This window comes from Aspergillus homomorphus, assembly GCF_003184865.1.
Source record: "Aspergillus homomorphus CBS 101889 unplaced genomic scaffold BO97scaffold_4, whole genome shotgun sequence".
Taxonomy (NCBI): Eukaryota; Fungi; Ascomycota; class Eurotiomycetes; order Eurotiales; family Aspergillaceae; genus Aspergillus; species Aspergillus homomorphus.
In genome coordinates, this window is record NW_020291890.1 from 1198677 (window position 1) to 1216473 (window position 17797).

The 17797-nt window shown below is 52.0% G+C and overlaps 7 protein-coding genes across 7 annotated transcripts; 3 read left to right on the forward strand and 4 right to left on the reverse strand.

The window, feature by feature from the left end:
* Positions 1-116: 116 nt before the first annotated feature.
* Positions 117-3648, reverse strand: argEF (bifunctional acetylglutamate kinase/N-acetyl-gamma-glutamyl-phosphate reductase). The gene is made up of 3 exons (XM_025690412.1): positions 874-3648; positions 577-817; positions 117-511 (listed from the first exon to the last, which is right to left on the reverse strand). Exons 1-3 carry the CDS (start codon positions 3301-3303, stop codon positions 456-458), a joined length of 2727 nt encoding a protein of 908 aa, XP_025555295.1. The 5' UTR covers positions 3304-3648; the 3' UTR covers positions 117-455.
* A 1264-nt stretch (positions 3649-4912) lies between these two features.
* BO97DRAFT_184038 (SNAP receptor SNC2) lies at positions 4913-5773 on the reverse strand. Its single transcript, XM_025690411.1, has 3 exons — positions 5572-5773; positions 5132-5363; positions 4913-5043 (listed from the first exon to the last, which is right to left on the reverse strand). Exons 1-3 carry the CDS (start codon positions 5671-5673, stop codon positions 5024-5026), a joined length of 354 nt encoding a protein of 117 aa, XP_025555296.1. The 5' UTR covers positions 5674-5773; the 3' UTR covers positions 4913-5023.
* Positions 5774-7181: 1408 nt separating this feature from the next.
* On the reverse strand, positions 7182-8085 carry BO97DRAFT_403292 (uncharacterized protein). The gene is made up of 3 exons (XM_025694703.1): positions 7885-8085; positions 7630-7814; positions 7182-7550 (listed from the first exon to the last, which is right to left on the reverse strand). Exons 1-3 carry the CDS (start codon positions 7920-7922, stop codon positions 7423-7425), a joined length of 351 nt encoding a protein of 116 aa, XP_025555297.1. The 5' UTR covers positions 7923-8085; the 3' UTR covers positions 7182-7422.
* A 2500-nt stretch (positions 8086-10585) lies between these two features.
* BO97DRAFT_411385 (putative chitin synthase activator (Chs3)) lies at positions 10586-13359 on the forward strand (the record flags this gene model as incomplete). Its single annotated transcript, XM_025696177.1, has 3 exons — positions 10586-10964; positions 11020-13167; positions 13226-13359. 3 exons carry the CDS (start codon positions 10586-10588, stop codon positions 13357-13359), a joined length of 2661 nt encoding a protein of 886 aa, XP_025555298.1.
* A 966-nt stretch (positions 13360-14325) lies between these two features.
* BO97DRAFT_337272 (DODA-type extradiol aromatic ring-opening family dioxygenase) lies at positions 14326-15384 on the forward strand (the record flags this gene model as incomplete). Its single annotated transcript, XM_025691487.1, has 4 exons — positions 14326-14367; positions 14435-14607; positions 14661-14821; positions 14921-15384. 4 exons carry the CDS (start codon positions 14326-14328, stop codon positions 15382-15384), a joined length of 840 nt encoding a protein of 279 aa, XP_025555299.1.
* A 53-nt stretch (positions 15385-15437) lies between these two features.
* On the reverse strand, positions 15438-16246 carry BO97DRAFT_403294 (L51/S25/CI-B8 domain-containing protein). The gene is made up of 5 exons (XM_025694704.1): positions 16189-16246; positions 15967-16122; positions 15788-15894; positions 15686-15718; positions 15438-15621 (listed from the first exon to the last, which is right to left on the reverse strand). The coding sequence occupies exons 2-5, from the start codon at positions 16050-16052 to the stop codon at positions 15563-15565; spliced, it is 285 nt and encodes a 94-aa protein (XP_025555300.1). The 5' UTR covers positions 16053-16122; positions 16189-16246; the 3' UTR covers positions 15438-15562.
* Positions 16247-16386: 140 nt separating this feature from the next.
* BO97DRAFT_468229 (mitochondrial pyruvate carrier family protein) lies at positions 16387-17636 on the forward strand. Its single transcript, XM_025699719.1, has 4 exons — positions 16387-16813; positions 16910-16925; positions 17025-17161; positions 17230-17636. Exons 1-4 carry the CDS (start codon positions 16623-16625, stop codon positions 17411-17413), a joined length of 528 nt encoding a protein of 175 aa, XP_025555301.1. The 5' UTR covers positions 16387-16622; the 3' UTR covers positions 17414-17636.
* The last annotated feature ends 161 nt before the right edge of the window (positions 17637-17797 follow it).

Genomic DNA, 17797 nt, shown 5'->3' on the forward strand with positions numbered 1-17797 from the left:
GTTGAACCCACCCCTGTGAGGTACGAAATACGAAATCGACTCTTGACTCTTCTCTGGCCTGTTGTACAGCGTTAGCACCAGCAAGACACGAACATATTATACAAGGCAAGCGCTTTTCGGTGCTTATAAAAGGGAGAAACAAAACCAATTTAGAGTAATTGCCAGGATCGTTCTATTCATAAACAGAAGACAATAGAGGGGAAAACAAGAACCAGAAGTTGACTATGGATACTGAAGAAAGAGATAGAGCGTCTACTATTATCTCCAACCCATAGCAACCGGAAGATGCACGTGGGGTATGAGAGATGCAGATGCAAGAAAGATCAAAACTTGGAACATGAGACTATACTTCCTCAGGATTGAGAAGCACGGATTTCCTGTATTCGAGGGAGTATATACCTACCCTTCGACTAGATGAATATTACATGATGCTTAGATTATCAATTCCAGGAAACCTAATCCAGAGGGATGCCCTGGTATTCGCCGTAGCCGAGAGCAAGGTTCATGTTCTCTGTAAGCGAGTTTATTAGTGTGCTTATTCTCATGGAGCTGACAATTGACCTAGGATTTACTCACGAAGACATTGGGTGGCAGCGCCCTTGAGCAGGTTATCAATGGTAGCACACACGACAACACGCTTGCCGCTGGAGTGAACGGCAAAGCCGCCAACCTCAACACCGTGGCGCTTGGCAATGTTCTTCACAAGAGGAGGCTCGCCAACAATCTTGACAAGCTTCTCACCAGCGTAGCGCTCCTGGTAGATGTTACGGATATCGCGGGAGGTCAGCTCCTCCTTCAAGGGGATGCTGATGGTTTGCTAGGCCAATGTTAGTTATATGTTAACATAGTGCAGAAGTAAAAGCTAATACGTACGTGGATACCCTGGAACCAGACAGCAACGTGAGGGATGAAGGCAATGCTGGTTCCAAGCTGTGAGCTGATTTCCTTCTCGTGGATGTGATCAGTCAAGCTGTAGGGGATGATGTTGTTCGTGAGGTTTTCGACGTCGTTCTTAGGGCTGGGTTTGGTGCCAGCACCAGAGTAGCCGGAAACGCCGAAGACGGTGGGTTGTCCGCCGAGGTAAGGGACGAGAGGAGCGATTCCAATCTGAGCTGCGGTGGCATAGCACCCAGGGTTGGCGATACGGGTGGCCTGGGCAATCTTGGAGCGGCTGACCAGCTCAGGAAGACCATAAGTCCACTTCTCGTCGAAGCGGTAGTCGGCACTGAGATCAATGATCACATTGCCGGTCTCGGAACCCTGATCCACAGCATCGACGAAGGGCTTGCAGACACCGTTAGGAAGGGCCATAACCCAGCAGTCAACATCGCCGTTGGCAGACATGCGCTTGACATCATCGGGGCTGAGGTTCTCGTAGATGATCTCGCGCTTGTCATAACCCTGCAGCTGCTTGCCAGCCAGCTCACGGGAAGAGACATGGCGCAGATCCAAGTGAGGGTGGGCGTTGATCAGGTTGATCAGAGCCTGGCCAGTGTAACCGCGGGCCCCGATCAGGGCAACCTTGGAAGGACGGGTGTTGGACATGTTCTTCTCTCCAAGAGGGGGGTTGGGGTTGGTAGTAGCATAAGTCCTGAAAGCCTGCACAGGAAAGGTGGGACGACCCGAACGAGCAGCACGGAGAGCGTTGCTCGTAGAGGAGAAAGCACGCCTCTGCTCAACAGAAGCGCCGCTAGCACCAAAGCCCTTACCAATATTGGTGGCGGCCTGGGCAGCACGGTGCAGCCGCGATTCGAGGTTGATGTCTCCGAACATCTGGCGGCCGTGCTCGTTGAATTCTTGGACAAGCTGCTTCACCTCCTCACCGCTCTCAACACCGTACCAGAAGAGAACCTCTCCCTCACGACTCAGGCTGCCATCGGCCTTGTCGAAGAACCAAGTCAGGTTCTCGTCGTCCTCCTTCACGGTCCAAACAAGCTTGGGGAACTCCTTCTTGATGGCGGCGAAGACGTTGTCGGCGACGTTGGTGAGCCAGCCAGACTTGGTGATAGTGAAGGTAGCCAAGTGTGCCAGGGAAGAAGAGGCATCCTTCTGAGGAGGCAGAACAACGGCCAGCGCATTCATGGGCTCATCGTAGTAAGCCTTGAATTCGCGCTCCTTCAGACCCTCAACGTAGCGGTCAACAGTAGCCCGAGCGTCCAAGCCCTCGCGATCACGAACGAGAACATCCTTGAGCTTGTCCAGATCTTCGAATTCGGACAGGGAGGTCGTAGTGTGGACCTTGTTACCTCTGCGGATCAAGGTACCGGCTCCAGAGTCGGTGAAAAGTTCCTTCTGCAGGTCGGCAGGGTGGATGATGGCCACGCTGGAAGTGCGAGGAAGATCGCTCAGCAGGTCCTTCATCTCCTTGATCTTGAGACGAGTACCGTGGCGCACCCACCATTGGGTCATCAGGTGGTCATACTCCTCGTCAAGGTTGATCACGGAGATCTTCTCGCCAGTGTCACCATTGAACAAACCACCCTTCTCCGCCAAGTACACGATCTTGAGGGGCTGAAGGGCACGCGCCAATTCACCAGCCGCCACATCAGCATTGACGTTGAGGACCTGGCCATCGGGGGTCTCGGCCATGGAGGTGAGGATGGGCAGGCAGCCAGCCTCAATGGCCGACTCAATAGGCTTCTTGTTGACGCCATTGATCTTTCCGACCAAGTTGTACTTCTCTTTGTCCAAGTAGTCGGCGGTGAAGACGCCAGCATTGAGAGGACGGGCACGGACACCCATACGCTCCAGCTCCTCAATCAACTTGAGGTTCTCCTCCAGGAACAATTTTCTGGCAAGGGCCAGTGTCTTTCCGTCCGTCACCCGGATTCCATCTTCGAATTGGGGCTCCACACCGGCATCCTCAAGCATGCGATTGAGCTGGGGACCAGCACCATGAACGACAATGGGATAAAGTCCAACATGGTTCAGGAAAGCGAGGGCGGACGAGAGAGTCTGAAGGTGCTCAGTGATAATAGCACCGCCAACCTTGATGACGGCGAACTGCTGCTGAGAGACGGAGGTGAAGTGGGAGAGGTACTGCTGAACCTCCCGCTTCGAGCCGATGTTGCTCAACAACTGAACGACAGTCGAGCGGGTGGAGGAAAGCTGGGGATCGATAGCACGAGAATAGTGACGGCCTTGCAGCAATGGAACGGCGGAAGCCTTGAGTGACTGGCGGGCAGAGGGGGAGCCGATCCTGGCGCAGGAGACGGTGAGCGGTGCGGAGAGCGCGCGGAGGGGCTTGCTGGGGGAAGCTCTCCGCACGGCAGTGCGAAGGGAGAACATCTTGCCAGCCAACATGCGGCAGCTTTTGCGCCTACTCGGACAGAGGGTCTGAGGGGAGAGGGGGAGGAACCCGAGTGTGAAGCTGTCGATTCGAGAGGAAAGATCGTTTCTGAGGAGGAGGGAGAAGGAGGAGGAGGGGGGTAGCCGTAGCAAGGAAGATTAAGTTAAAAGGTTGGTTGTGTGGAGGGAGATTCGGGTGCAAGCCAGGGAATTTGCCGCAGGCTCCAAAGAGTTTGATGGTCCAGATGGAAGGTGATGATCGGCTACTTGTCGGAGCGGGCGTCTTCCATTTTCTGCAACCGGCCGGAACCTACACTCTTGACTCACGCAGGTTGGTAAGTAGTTTTAGTGAGTGTCCACTCCCAGGGTGAATGATAGATCTCCCCCTTGCAAGAAGTTACTTCAACAAGTTGCGACCCTTCCTTCCAGCGGCCCCCCCCCCCCCTCTTATATTCTAGACTTTTTACAATTGCAGGAATCCTAATGTTGAGGCAAGCTCGGAATGAGGGAAATTCGAACGAGCCAGTGGAATAAATTGCGCAAAAGGGCAGGGAAGCGGCGCCGCACAACTGCCCGAACAACTTGCCCTTGGCCCTGCGCTGCCTGCGACTGCGATTACGACTGCGACTTTCGGAGCTCCTCTTCCCCAACATGACTCACCACACACCCCATCATTGATAACTAACCATTACATACATTAGGCGAAATGATTGATCCAAGGCCAAACGACGAATGCGGCAGAGCCCCATTCAGTTCCCATGGAAAGTTCCTATTAAAAAGTCCCAGCAGTTCCCAGCAGATCCAGCACAACTTTGCTGCTGGCAATGCTTGCCCTCGAGTCCCGGCCACCCCCACACGTAATGAAAATTGGAAAATGGAGTCGTCCAACGTCCCTGATCAATTTCCATCATATAATCATAACTTCTTGGAATCGTTATCTGATCTTACTAGCCACCCATCACCCTCTGCCCAGCGAATCATTGCCGACTCTGGCCTTGGGAGGCTGGAGCCACGGCCCCAGCGCACTTCCTTTTTCAAGTGTCAACTCCATCAATGTCTCTGACTCTCTGATTCCCCTCTCGTTATCTGATCCTCCTTAACCGAACATCTCCTCCTCCTAGCCTGGTCACTGGCCACCTGGCCTTCATTATGGATACTTTCCTCTTCTTGTATGGTCCACATCATTCCGTCCCCGCCAAAGCTCTTTCCCGTAACTGCGGCATCACGTGTGGGTGGTGTGGTTCGGGATCGGTTGAAATCTGTTGAACAGGGGCCGACGTCCCCGTCTGATTCAGGTTCCTGGTGACACATTTTTACTTTCATTGACATTTCGGATACATGCGGTTCATTGAGAGGCTAAAGAACGAAGGACACGCAGCAACACATAAGGCATACCCCGCCGAAGGTAGCACAGGAAAACGAAAGGAGAAACACAAAGAGCACTGATATACTAGGACATGAGCGAGCACCAGAGTATCATTTACATCTTCACAGTCGATGGATTCATGTGGCATAGCCTCGACGCCCCAGAGCAGCCCATGGCGTCAATGGTGCAGCGAGGCGAGAAGACTTCATTCGTGAGAACAAGGATGGTTCGACGCCCGGGAAAACGCAAGAGGTATTAGTAGCTGGAAACAAAAGCTTCACGGGCACAACACAGATAAACCAGGACCAAGTGAAAAAGAAAAACGTCATCCATTCCCAAGACAATCATGACGGTCGCTGCGTTCGTAACTTATTTTCTGGTGGTGACCACTGTAGACGAAATCGGGGGTTAGCGCATCCGATCCGGAACCTATTGCCGGGTGGAAGGGCGATGGAGCGACGGAGATGTAGATCTTACCAGTAGGCACAATAATCACTACAAGCAAAAGAATGACGCAGATAATCAAGCATACGCGCATCTTCATGTCCTTCCACCACATCTGTTTCCTCACGCGATTGGCGCCACGGCGGAAGCCCTGGGCTGATACAGCCAGATTATCGGTCTTGTCCTGGAGCGAGTCCAGACGTTCGCCGCGCTCCGAGACCTTGAAGATGTTCGAACGCATCGTGTCGACAGTTTCCTGGATTTTCTGTGAAGGGGACAAGCACGTCAGTCAAACAACTCATCCGACGACTTGCAGTGACTGGCCAGGGCTGCCAGTATGCCCAAGTCAGGGCAGGAAACCCAGCGTTGTATGATTTGGAAGAAGCTCCGCGATGCAGAGCATCATGCAGACCCTCCTCGGACACCCTCCGCCAGCATATCGCATGAAAGGGGGGCGTTTCTCGATAACTCACCTTGTCGATTTCCCTTGTCCGGGGGTCGCCATTTTGCGCAGCAGTAGTGCTGGGTCCGTTGGAACCAGACGGAATATAAGGGTCGTAAGGTTGTTCAGACATGGCTGCAATGCGCAATGCACTCGATTTGTGTAATGGACAAGACGTAGGGCCTGGTGGATCACCAGATAGCTGTGTTGGGGTTGACGAACTCTGTTGTTTGTTCCTTCCGTAGGGGGGAGGTCGAAAGTCGCAGCGACAGGTCTAACAGGCGATCGTGCAGTCGTAAAATGAGAATCAAAGATCAAATGTGTTGCTTCAAAGTGGTTAGATAGCAGAGTGATTGATGTAGAGGTGGAGAAGGTGGGAAGTGTTGTTGGAGGGAAGCTGACAAGGTGTGATGAATCGCCGCCCGCTGTCTGGAGGTCTGGAGACTACAGGCGTTTCGGTCGGTCGGGGGGCGGGCGCAACACGTGACCAAGTGTGGTTAGAAAAGATAGGCCGGCTCGCAGGCAGCTATTTTTATGCTAGAATGGACTCAGACCCAGCGCCCATGGAACAAAGAGGTCGTCGTAATAGTGCGTGCGGGTATTACAGTAGAATGGTGTTTCTCTCGAGGGGTTTGCGAGAGACTACATGCATATGCGACCAGTATACTAGCCGACCACCTATCCAAACAATAATAATCCAACACAGCTGCTGTGATAGATCTACCGTACTTACATGACATGGCACTGACTGGCTGTGACCATGAAAATTTGTCTGTTCAGTCCTTCATTCAACCACGAAATCGGCAAATTCCCGCCAAACTGGTCCATTGGGCATCAGAAGCACACCAATTGCCATACCAGGTCAAGTGTTGCTCAAGGAACGGGAGGAGGCTGGAAGCACCACCTTTGAGTCTAGTGGCTATGCAGCGTTTCGCCTGCCGTCCGCTTCTTCACGTGGCGATCCCTCCGGATCCGGAATAGACCATGGACCCTGCCACTTACCTAAGTATGTGGCCGTAGAGATCTTTCATCATCGTATCAGCGTTTTGCGATTATTTTTTAACAGGAATGTAAATCATGGTACAGTCTGTGAAGATATGGCACAAGCCACAACATAAGTTACCTCCAACAGCACAATATATTCCTCTGCATCGCCAGATGTTTATATATCCGAGTCAAAAGCCCACGTACTTATCCTGCAGACAAATTTACACATGCACCATTTCGGGGATACGTCCTTTTTAACATGGTTCTGCGTGCCAAGCTATGCACTCAGCTATCACGATAAGAAGCGGGTCTGTATTGACTGTCTGAACGACATCTGACCTCGAAGCACGTTTACATGGAATTTGCACATAGACAGTTTTTGACTCATCCATGATCCAGGTCCTAGAAATTATTCTCAATGGTCAGGCAGTTTCTGGCTGGCCTGATGACAGCGAGCTTTCGAATCTGAGATATAGTGGCAATTCTCGATAGTATTGGTATTAGTGGATATCTCTCAAGCGTTGACGTGTCTCTCTGGTGGTCTTCTGAAGTTTGACCCGAGATACCCGCTCAACATTCAACGGGATGATTAGAAGTAGAGTGGATTTCGATTGAGTCATTCACACATTAACGAAACGAAATATAATACAATATCACCCATGTAACTCCTCACATGCCTTTGCCCACAATCTGCCGATAGACTGCTTTTCAGTTCCCCAAGCCTCCGGCATGGGGTATAAATACATGATACTGTGGAAGATAACTTTAAAAAAAAAACGAGATATCCCGTCTTTCAACCAAGCACGATCTGCAAACCGCAGAATCAACAATAAAATTCTCCCCCAGACAAGCCAGCCAGCGTGCTTGAATCCAGAAGTATTCCTTCATAGGCCCCTTATTTTCCACCCAACAGCTCCTTCCGCATCTCCTCCTTCTGTGTCCTAGCATCTTCCTTCGCCTGTGTGTTCTGTGTCTGAGCTTCCAAGAGTCTCTGTTCCTGTTGTTCTTGGGCGGCAATCCAAACTAGAAGACAGTGAAGTGTTAGAGCCGTAGGGGGAGAGTGTTATCAATGAGAACGAGTATGTGGAATGGATCAACGCACTATGCTTGTCGGACTTGGACCACTCCTTCAACTTGGTAACATATTCGTCAAAATCGCGTGCTCGACGGTCGCCTTCCTCCAGACTCCGTTTTTGAAGGTCGGGGTTGTAACGCTTGAACAATTCCTCGTCGGTAGGACGGATATACTGCACGAAAGCCGGGCCGCCAACACAGCAGACAACGCCGCTATTGACCGGTTAGAAGCCATTTAGGCCATCCAGACACTAAAGCATCATGCGCGTGGAGAACATCTTACACCCCGAGCATCTTCAGCCAAGTTCCTGCACGAGACATAATGGCAAACTCCCGAAACAGATCTTCGGGTAGGGAGATGATGTCAGATTCTCAGTCTTCCTGATAGAATTCCGAAGTGTCGAGGGCGTCAACTGCGCTTCGAGTAAGCCGAACTTGGTTTGCGTATTATTCTGAGATGTTTTGCAACCTGAGCACAATCGTCGTCATCCGCGCGCACGGGTTTCGGCAGATAGCGAGCATGTGGCGCAGCTTTGGAGGCTAGTGTCAGTAGCTCAGTCAGTGGCTTTGCAGGTTTCCGCCAATCGCGGAAGTGGATTACACACCCCTCAGAAGCATGCTTCATTCACCACGATTCGCTGCCGAACTAATTGAACCCATGGAGACTTGGAGAGATAAACCTTCTGCTGCTCCACTTGATATGTCATTGTGATTGATTGCCTTATGCTCCGCCTTCCGTACTAATGCAATCCAGTCTTGGGAAATTGGTGGCCTGGCAGGAAAGCAACCCGTATTCGCATTCTTGACAGCTCAATTGTCTTAGACATATCTTTCCAGCATGTATCTATTTTTAAAGCAGCCAGCTTCGGGCACGCGTGATCACAGTGTCTGATTGTCCAGCACTAACAAATCCTCTGTTGTGTATAGTTACCACTGGCTTGGGATCGACATTGCGGAAGACCACCGGTCGAAGTGCGATTCCAATTCGATGGGCCGTATCCAAACTCCATGCATTCGATTGACATGCATTGCACGCTTTTTCATGTTTCCATGTCATGTGCCTTCGAAACCCCTTGGTCTCGATTGATCGAGACAAACATCATGAATAATAGAGTAATGGAGTTGCAGACACCCTGAGTCGAAGGACCAAGCCAAAACTATATCGGAGTATGTACGAGGAAAGCGGTGCGTGATTTGAGCAGGGATTAATGCCGATAGTACTGATGATCGTCTCACGATCATCATCAATGTTGCATGCTCCGATCAATAATCACGGCAGGCGCCCCAACAGATGGTTGGACGGGTGCCTGTGCCTTATGGTACATAAACAAGTGGTAATATCTATCGGGCGTCAATAATTCTGAACCTGAAGATACTGGCGCCACTGTTATACCAAGCAGAAGACCAATAGAAGAACCGCGGGTCATACTACGTGACATTTTAGACGGAGACTGTGCCGGGGCTTTGGATAGAGTAATCCAATCGTTCTGCTGGGGACAGGCGCTGTGGAGCAAAGGCGTTTCCCACCGCCCAGTCTTGGGTGCTTTGCTGCCGCCAGAAACTCGGCACGATCTGCTTGATTGTCGATGGTTCCCACCCCTGACGATCGATGAGTTCGCTCTTTCAATCAAAGATTCCTGACTGCCCTGCATTGACTATCAGGAGCTCTGTGACCGTAGTGTTTATGATGATAGTACTACTTAAGGTCATTCGAGGCTGTTGTCGAGGTTTATGTTTTTTTTCTTAGGGGGAGACTAAAACGTCACATTTGAAGCCGGTCCCTTGGTTAGCGCCCCGCCAAGAAGTCATTGCACCAGAATGTTGCGGAATCGGTGACAATCAAAATGGGCATAGAAGATGTTTTAGGAGACCCATCATCAACCGATACTCCGACGCTGCCGAGACAGCTCCCACATTTAGGCGCGAGAAGAACCCCGACCGACATTGACATGAAGACAGGAAGGGATAATCGTCAGTCATAGGCAGTACCAGTAGGCATAAGTGGGACATCGGCGCAAGTATTGGCGGAACGGGCGTGGGTCATTCAGTCGAAGCAGAACTCTTCCCCAGCGTCAGGTGCCGGTCAGCGTGAAACAAATCAGCTATGCAAGCAGAGTGGATTGATTGTCGTTATGTCGAGTAAATTAAAGGAGACGAGGGATAGATAAAAGATCCAGAGTGAAAAAGAAGACGGGTCATAAGAGTCGCGCAAAATCCCCCTCAATTTCTTTCTTTCTCTTGTTGACGCTATTACCTTTTGTTCCTGATCACCCCCGGAAAGATAGTCTAATTGTCTGAATTACCGCCCTCGTCTTCCCCTCTTTTTTGGGTGACCTTTTTCCCTTCCACTCAACGGCGCAACTCACAACTGAGCCTCCTCCTTCTTTCTTACTTCTTTCTCCTTCGCTGCCAACCTTCAACCCTCCTCTCGCTCTTCGGGGTCGCGCACGCTCTTTAACGTCGAGGGTTTGGTTTCCTTCATTGGCTGTTTCTTGGGTCTAAGTTAATTTGGAATTGAACCTATCCTCATACTTGGAGGGGGTTATCTTTCATTCCTCGTGTTTTTGTGAGTTGGCTGTCTTTGCGCATTTGCGCTCTCCGCCACTGCAAGCCTTTGCGCCGATGGTTTGTCCACTGACATTTGCTTGTTCTAGTTGAAGCCGACTCGATCGCGCGCAACTATTTGCTCTGATGGTTGTATATCTCACATGGAACACCTAAATAGTCGTGCTGGATTTATTTTCGTGTGCACTTAGCTTCAAGTAAGCCACGTGCCCGTTTTTAAAACTATTGAAGCCCATATAGGGTCTATCCATGTCAGTCGGTTCCGTGCTAACAAGCTACTACAGCTTAACTAGAGGAACGACGTGAAACAAACACAGGTCCGCAGGATACATACAACTTTCGATATCCCTTGCGAACAAAGAACGCGCGCCTTCATTATTCCCATTCGCTTCCCCGGCCATTAGATCTCAAATTGTGTCATGGCATATCAGCAGCGTCCAGTACAGAGAGCTCCTCCTGTACGTAACTACGGCCCCCCTCAGCCTGCTCCCGGCGGGAGGGGTTATCCGACTCCGCCGCAAGATGGATACCTTGACGATAGCTTCGATAGCAACTATCGTGGCTTCCCGAATGGGGGTCATGACCACCACGGGTATGGGTATCATGGCGGAGGTGCAGTTCCGAGGTCATATGGACCGCCGCCCCGCGCCGCCCCGCGACCTTCGCGCGGTGGTTACGGCCGCCCTATGGATGATCGAGGTCAAGCATATCGTGGAGGCCCGCCACCGCAAGGACATAATGGCCGTCGTGGGTCGGAGGATCGAATCCCGGTCCCAAGACAAGAGCGTATGAGACCACGTGAGTATTTACAGTCTATTGTTCCGGTTCAAATGCTCATTGCTGTCTACTCCAGCCGGGCGACCGCCGCAACCTCCTCAAATCAATACGTCGTTTCCGTCCCAATACCAGCGTAGACCAAGTCTTGAAAGTGGAATGGCTGCGATGGATCTCAATGGCAGTTCAACAGTCCCTACCCATGTTCCGGATCGTCCGCATACTTCTCATGCTAAACGACCTCCTCGTCCTATGTCTCCCGAGCGGAGCAGGGGCAATACCCCCGGGACACCGGTGAGGTCCGCTAGCACAGGTCGCCCATCTCCGGGCTCGTTCGAGAGGCGCAATGGACCATATACGGACCCCCAAGAACCGCCACCTATTCCTCATATCGACGGAAGCGCAACTATACCAGTCTCCTCGCCGACACAAAGCATACCTCCTAACCCATTATACCCAGGACAAGCGACTTACCAAGACCCCAGCTATTCAGCCCCACAAGGAACCCATGAGCGATTTGACACCGCAGCATGGGTGGACAGCTATTACAATCGAAAACATGCCGAGGAGCCCGATATGCCTAACTTCGATGCTATGCTTGACCCTACCAAGGGCGGTATTATCGATGAAAGCCTGCCTGGGTTGGAACAGCCGCAAGTCAAGCCGTCTCCTGCTTCGCCTACCTCAAACCGGCCCCAGTACGCGGCTTTCAGTCCGCAATCGACACATAATCCTTACACCTATCCTCCACCTGATCCGCGAGGGGGACCCGCACCGAATCAGTTTGTAGATGCAGGCTTCCAATTTGATTTGCCCGCGGATCAAGGACATCCTGGTGCACATTACCACGAAGGAGCAAATTATGCATACAGCGCGGATCCTTCTGAAGACCCATACATGCAACGAAACGACAATTGGAGCCCCCCTGGACAAACCTATCCGGAAAATCCGGGGGGTTATGCGCCCGCGGACAACTTTGCCCACGGCAGTGGACAACCTCAACAATACAGAGCTGCTCATGATCACAGTCCACCCACCAGCCAACCCGATATCCCCGAAGATCCGCAAAATCCAGATGCTCTTCCACATCACCCCGTCCCGTTTCGTCCCGGTCTTGAGCAGGCGACCAAACCTGCTCCTATGCGGCAGTACGAGAGTGCCAACAACTCAACATCTCCTCCCACAGTACCGCAAGGTCCCCCCACTGAGTCAGCTCCACCTGGACCGGTCACACAAGGAGAGCTGCAACGCCTACAGCAGTTGGTCAAGGCCAAACCGAATGACCGCAAAACCCAATTACTCCTTGCGCAAAAGCTGGTCGAGGCCTCGACTGTTTTGGTTGATGCGAGCCGAATGGATCCCAAAACTAAGGCCAAAGCCCGAGAGAAGTACATCATGGACGGTTACAAAATCGTCAAGAAATTGGTTTCTGCAGGATATGCGGATGCGCAATTTTACATGGCAGACTGCTACGGTCAGGGTCAGATGGGTCTACAGGTAGACCCTAAGGAAGCCTTCGGTCTGTATTATGCTGCCGCGAAGCAAGGACACGCTCAGTCGGCGTACCGTGTTGCCGTGTGCTGTGAGATTGGTCAAGAGGAGGGTGGCGGTACTAAGAGAGATCCGTTCAAGGCTGTTCAATGGTATAAACGCGCAGCCGGTCTCGGTGATCCGCCCGCGATGTATAAGATGGGGATGATCCTGCTCAAGGGACTGTTAGGCCAGGCGAGAAACCCACGTGAGGGAGTTACTTGGCTTAAGCGTGCAGCAGAACGCGCCGACGCTGAAAATCCGCATGCTCTCCATGAGTTAGCCTTGATGTATGCCAATGGAGGAAATGACGTGGTTGCACGTGATGAGGCCTATGCAAGCCAGTTGTTCCACCAGGCCGCAGAACTAGGATACAAATTTTCTCAGTTCTACCTGGGCAATGCCTATGAATATGGTCTGATGGGCTGTCCTGTGGATCCTCGGCAGAGTATTATCTACTACACCTATGCTGCCGCACAGGGAGAACACCAAAGTGAACTGGCCCTTAGTGGATGGTATCTGACGGGTGGAGAGGGTATCCTCCAGCAGAGTGACACGGAAGCGTATCTCTGGGCTCGTAAGGCCGCCACTGCTGGTCTTGCTAAGGCTGAGTATGCAATGGGCTACTTTACTGAAGTCGGTATTGGCGTTGTCGCAAATTTGGATGACGCGAAACGTTGGTATTGGCGCGCAGCTGGTGAGTTCTGCCAGTCAGAAATTCAGGGATCGACACTAACCATTTCTTGTCACTTTAGCACAAGGGTTCCCTAAGGCTCGCGAACGTCTCGAAGAGCTTAAAAAGGGCGGGGCGCGGATGCAAAAGACTCGACTCTCTCGGTCTGCCGTCAACCAGCAAAAGCAAAACGAAGGGGACTGTGTTCTCATGTGATTCAGCCACATATATTTATGGGATTCATTCTTTCATCACTTATGCGAAAACCTACAATAATTTTAATTATTTGACGCGATATGTCAGTGCACATGCTTATGGCGCCTCTTTCGGATCAGGCTCTTACCACCTTAATCACTTTTCTTGCAGCAGATGTATTGGGTATGCTTTGGTTCATCTGCACTTGGCCTCATCTATGTTCTCCTTGTTGATTCCCCCGAATGCATTTGCACGTGCGATGAGCACTACACCAAATCAATATTATTGTAAATAGAATCCTTGTACATGTGCAATGGGAGGAGCTGAGCCCCTGGGTGGTTTCTGGTTGTGTGGCATAAAGCCATTCCGGAGGCGCGGCGCAATTCCGCACTTCCGACTGAGGGATTGGTCACCACCCGATCGGATGCAATTTGATTACAAGATCGGTTCTCCCATCGTCTATCTCCTTTTTAAAGCACTCATGTCACCATTTCTTGTATGTCTTGCATTTCCTATTGGCGACTGCCTTTGCGCTTCTTAGCATTCTACTTACGAGATCAGCAAACTGCATATAGACCCTTCTCAAGCAAATAAGAGCCGTCGTGGGACGCCGACATTTTGTTCTTATGCGACTCCACCACACCAGATGACTATATGTCTCCAAGTACACCCAACACAACAGAAGACCAACCAATCATTCGAAGGTCGTCACCCATCACCCTGATATCGTTCTTTGCTCTCCTCCTCGCCATCATCGTCGCCTTCCTCGCGAGTTCATCCCCCAACCCAAACCCGAACACTAGTAGCTCTCAAACCGCCACGCTGCACCGTCTCCGGCGCCTCTTCTCCAGCTCACCACCCATCGCCTCACTAGCAGGTCGAGCAGCGGTCGAGTCCACAACCTCAAACCCGACTTTAGCGGACAGCACGTACCGGACAACCCGAGGCGGGGGCCCATCCCAGCAGCAGCAGCACCACGCCAACGCCATGTCGACGAAAACGCCGGTCTACTTCCTGAGTCACGGGGGTGTACGTTTCCTCTTAGTTTCTGGTCATTGTCCGTTGCTATCCCCATACTGACTAATATGCTGCACAGCCGAATATCATGTACGATCATCAGCACCCGGCGTACCACAAGCTGGGCGAGATCGGGCGCGAGATCACGACCAAGGTCAAGCCACGCGCTGTGGTGGTGTTCTCGGCGCATTGGCAGGGGAAGCGCGATACAATCCTTGTGAATACCGCCGAGATGACGGAGTTGATTTATGAGTATGTTTGCCCCTTTTGTCGACTGAAAGTGATTCTGATGTGGTGGAGTTTAGCTTCTACGGCTTCCCGAGCCATTACTACAAGGAGAAGTACCCTAATGTTGGGAGTAAGGAGGTTGCGGAGAAGGTGCTTGGTGCGTTGGGCGAGGCCGGGATTAAGGCTGAGGGGGTGAAGAGGGGGTTGGATCATGGGGTGTGGGCGAGTTTTAAGTGTGGTATGTTCTCCTCTTCAAATCCGGGCCGGAGGTTGTGGGAGGGGGATTGAAGGAAGTGGATTGGCTAGGTCCGTGCTGACGCCTGTTTGTTTGATATAGCCTTTGAGCCGGAGTCGAACCCGTTGAACGTCCCCATCGTGCAGGTCTCGCTGTTCGACTCAGAGGATCCCGTTCAGCACTACCGGCTCGGTCAGGCGGTGGAGAAGCTCCGCGAGGAGAATATCCTGATCATTGTTTCCGGCATGGCGGTCCACAACCTGCGGGACCTGCAGTTCTCCTGGGGCGACCCGCGGCCGCTGCCGTATACCGCCAGCTTCGATGACGCTCTCAAGGATGCGGCCACGGCCAAGCCGGCGGACAGGGAGCAGGCCTTGGCGGATCTGCTGAGGCGGCCGGATGCTCGCAAGGCGCACCCGACCTTTGACCATCTGCTGCCCATTCATATCGGAGCGGGCGCGGCAGGAGACGAGAAGGGACGGCGCTTGTGGACCCTGAAGGAAGGGAGCATGAGTTGGGCGCAATATAGATTTGGCGATCTCGCCAACAGTACTAGTTCACTGTAGTTTGTTGATAGGTCAACATTTCAAATAAGTTTTGATGGTCGCAATTCATTGATTTTTTCATTTTTGTTTGGCGGTTCACGGCGAGTTTCGTCTTCAGATTCATCTATAGGTACAGCGCAGAGGAAGTGGGTAAAAACATGGTTGCATGAAGATAGACGGGCGCAATAAATAGGACTGATTATGAAGACGCCTTCACCAATTGAGTGATCTTCTCTTCGATCTGCTGATCCGTCAAGCCTGCATTACCGGCGAGATGCGTTAGTTGTCATGATTGAATTAAAATTGGTGCGAAAGGTCTTACCGGTCAGGGCTTCCTGCTTCTCTCTTCCGAGCTCTGTTCATCGATGGGTTAGTGCTATCCTGAGGATTGTATTGTCCAGAATCCGAGGGTATCATGTCGTACCGTATCTAGCGTAAACTCTGGGCACGGTACCAGCCGCCTCGCGCATCAAGATAGGAGTGTAGGGGTTGTGCTTCTTCATGGTGGGATAGGCGCGCTGCAGGAAGGAGCTAAAGCCAGCGAATCAATGTCAGCGACTTGTTTCGAGCTGTACCATCAAATCTGCGCCATGATCGACTAACCGGGTAGCAGCGCTGTCCTGAGAGGTCTGGCAGAAAAGGAAGCGCAGCTCCTTCAGGCTCTTTGTGAAAGCGTACTTGGAGGACATTGTGAAGTTGGGGATCGGATCGCAACGGGCGGGATGGAACGGAGACAAGCGGAGAAGACCGTCAGGCAGACTGGACGCGCATCAGTATTGACTCTGGATAACTCAGAAAGCGGAATTGAAGGGGGCAAAAACCTACAATGCGTGCTGGAAGCTTTGATCGATGAGTTAAGTTACCTACTGACGAACTGATTCCCGCTGGGTGGAGGTTCTGAGAGAGAGATCCGGCAGAACCAATCCGGTCAAGCGTGATTGTCACCGCTTACCTCAGCCGGAAAAGAGCCGCAACCCCAACAGAGTGAGGCCGACGTCGGGGCCTTTTGACGGAGCGGCTTCATCTTGACTCTCTCAGTCTATCTTTACCTACAAGCTCAAGTTTCCTGACCCTTTTGTTTCGCGGTCATTTCTCCAACGAGGTTTTCTTGATTTCTCCTCACGTCTCTTTCCCTCTCCACTCTCTTCTTTCTTATTAGGGTACCGCCCGACACTCTCCGCTCTCACCCTTCCGAACTCTCCGTTACACACGCACCTTCGCCCGCCGCGCTCGGTCTGCATCATATCAAATCCTTCATAATGTCGTCTCGCGTCGGTCTCCGCTTTTTCCAGAACTCGCGCGCTGCTTTCCGCAACGCATATGGTCCCTTCCGTCGGCCTGGCGCCCAGGGTTTCCGCTTCCAGAGCTCAGATGCCGCCGCGGCCGAGCAACAGAGCACTTTCCAGCGTCTATGGAACAGCCCGGTTGGTGTCAAGACGGTGCATTTCTGGTGAGTTTGATACCGTTCAAGATCCCGGGCTATACTGCATTTCCGGTGGTAGTTGTCTGAGAGGTCAAGGATCAAGCTAACATAGACAATCGCTAGGGCCCCGGTTATGAAGGTATGACTCCTCCTGTTACGACGAAATTCCGTCCCCCGGCGTCACCTATCCATTATACATGAGACTACGATCGCTCATCACTGACTATGTCCGCTTCAGTGGGCTCTCGTCATCGCCGGTATCTCCGATCTTAGCCGTCCCGCCGAGAAGCTGTCCCTGACCCAGAACGGCGCTCTCATGGCTACGGGTGCCATTTGGACTCGTTGGTGCATGATCATCACTCCCAAGAACTACCTGTATGTTTATGTCGGGCGACAAATTTTCCCAGGATGTATGAGCGGCAATATGGACTAACCGCGCCCAGGCTCGCCGCTGTCAACTTCTTCCTCGGTATTGTCGGTGTCGTCCAGGTCAGCCGTATCGTCCAGTACCGCCGTAGCTTGGATGGCTCTACCACCGAGGCCGTGAAGGATCTGGAAAAGGAAGTGGCTGGTGATGCCAAGGCTGTTGTTGCTAACGTCGAAGCCGCTGTCAAGAAGTCGGCCTAAATGTCACTTTTTGAACGAAACGAACCGAGGGGTTTGGATCATGTAAGCTGGGCTACTCAGTCAAAATAGATTAGATCCCCTTCTTTTTCTTCGGAAGATGACGGTGTCGGTGTGGAACTCGGATGGCCTAACAGCGGCGACCGAGGAGGCGAGGATGAACGAACCCCGCTAGCATTTTCTTTTTTGCCCATGTATATATTTCAATTGACTAGAATGAAGAGCTTTGAGCCTGAGAGGCAAGTGCATTGAGCTACTGAACTCGAACTCCTCCCGATTGTGGGAGTCGCAACCATGCGTGGTGATGGGGGATGGGGCGGATGAAGGTCATTTATGCAATGACGACTTGGGGCATGTTTGAATTGCGATTAGTGCTGTTTGTTATAG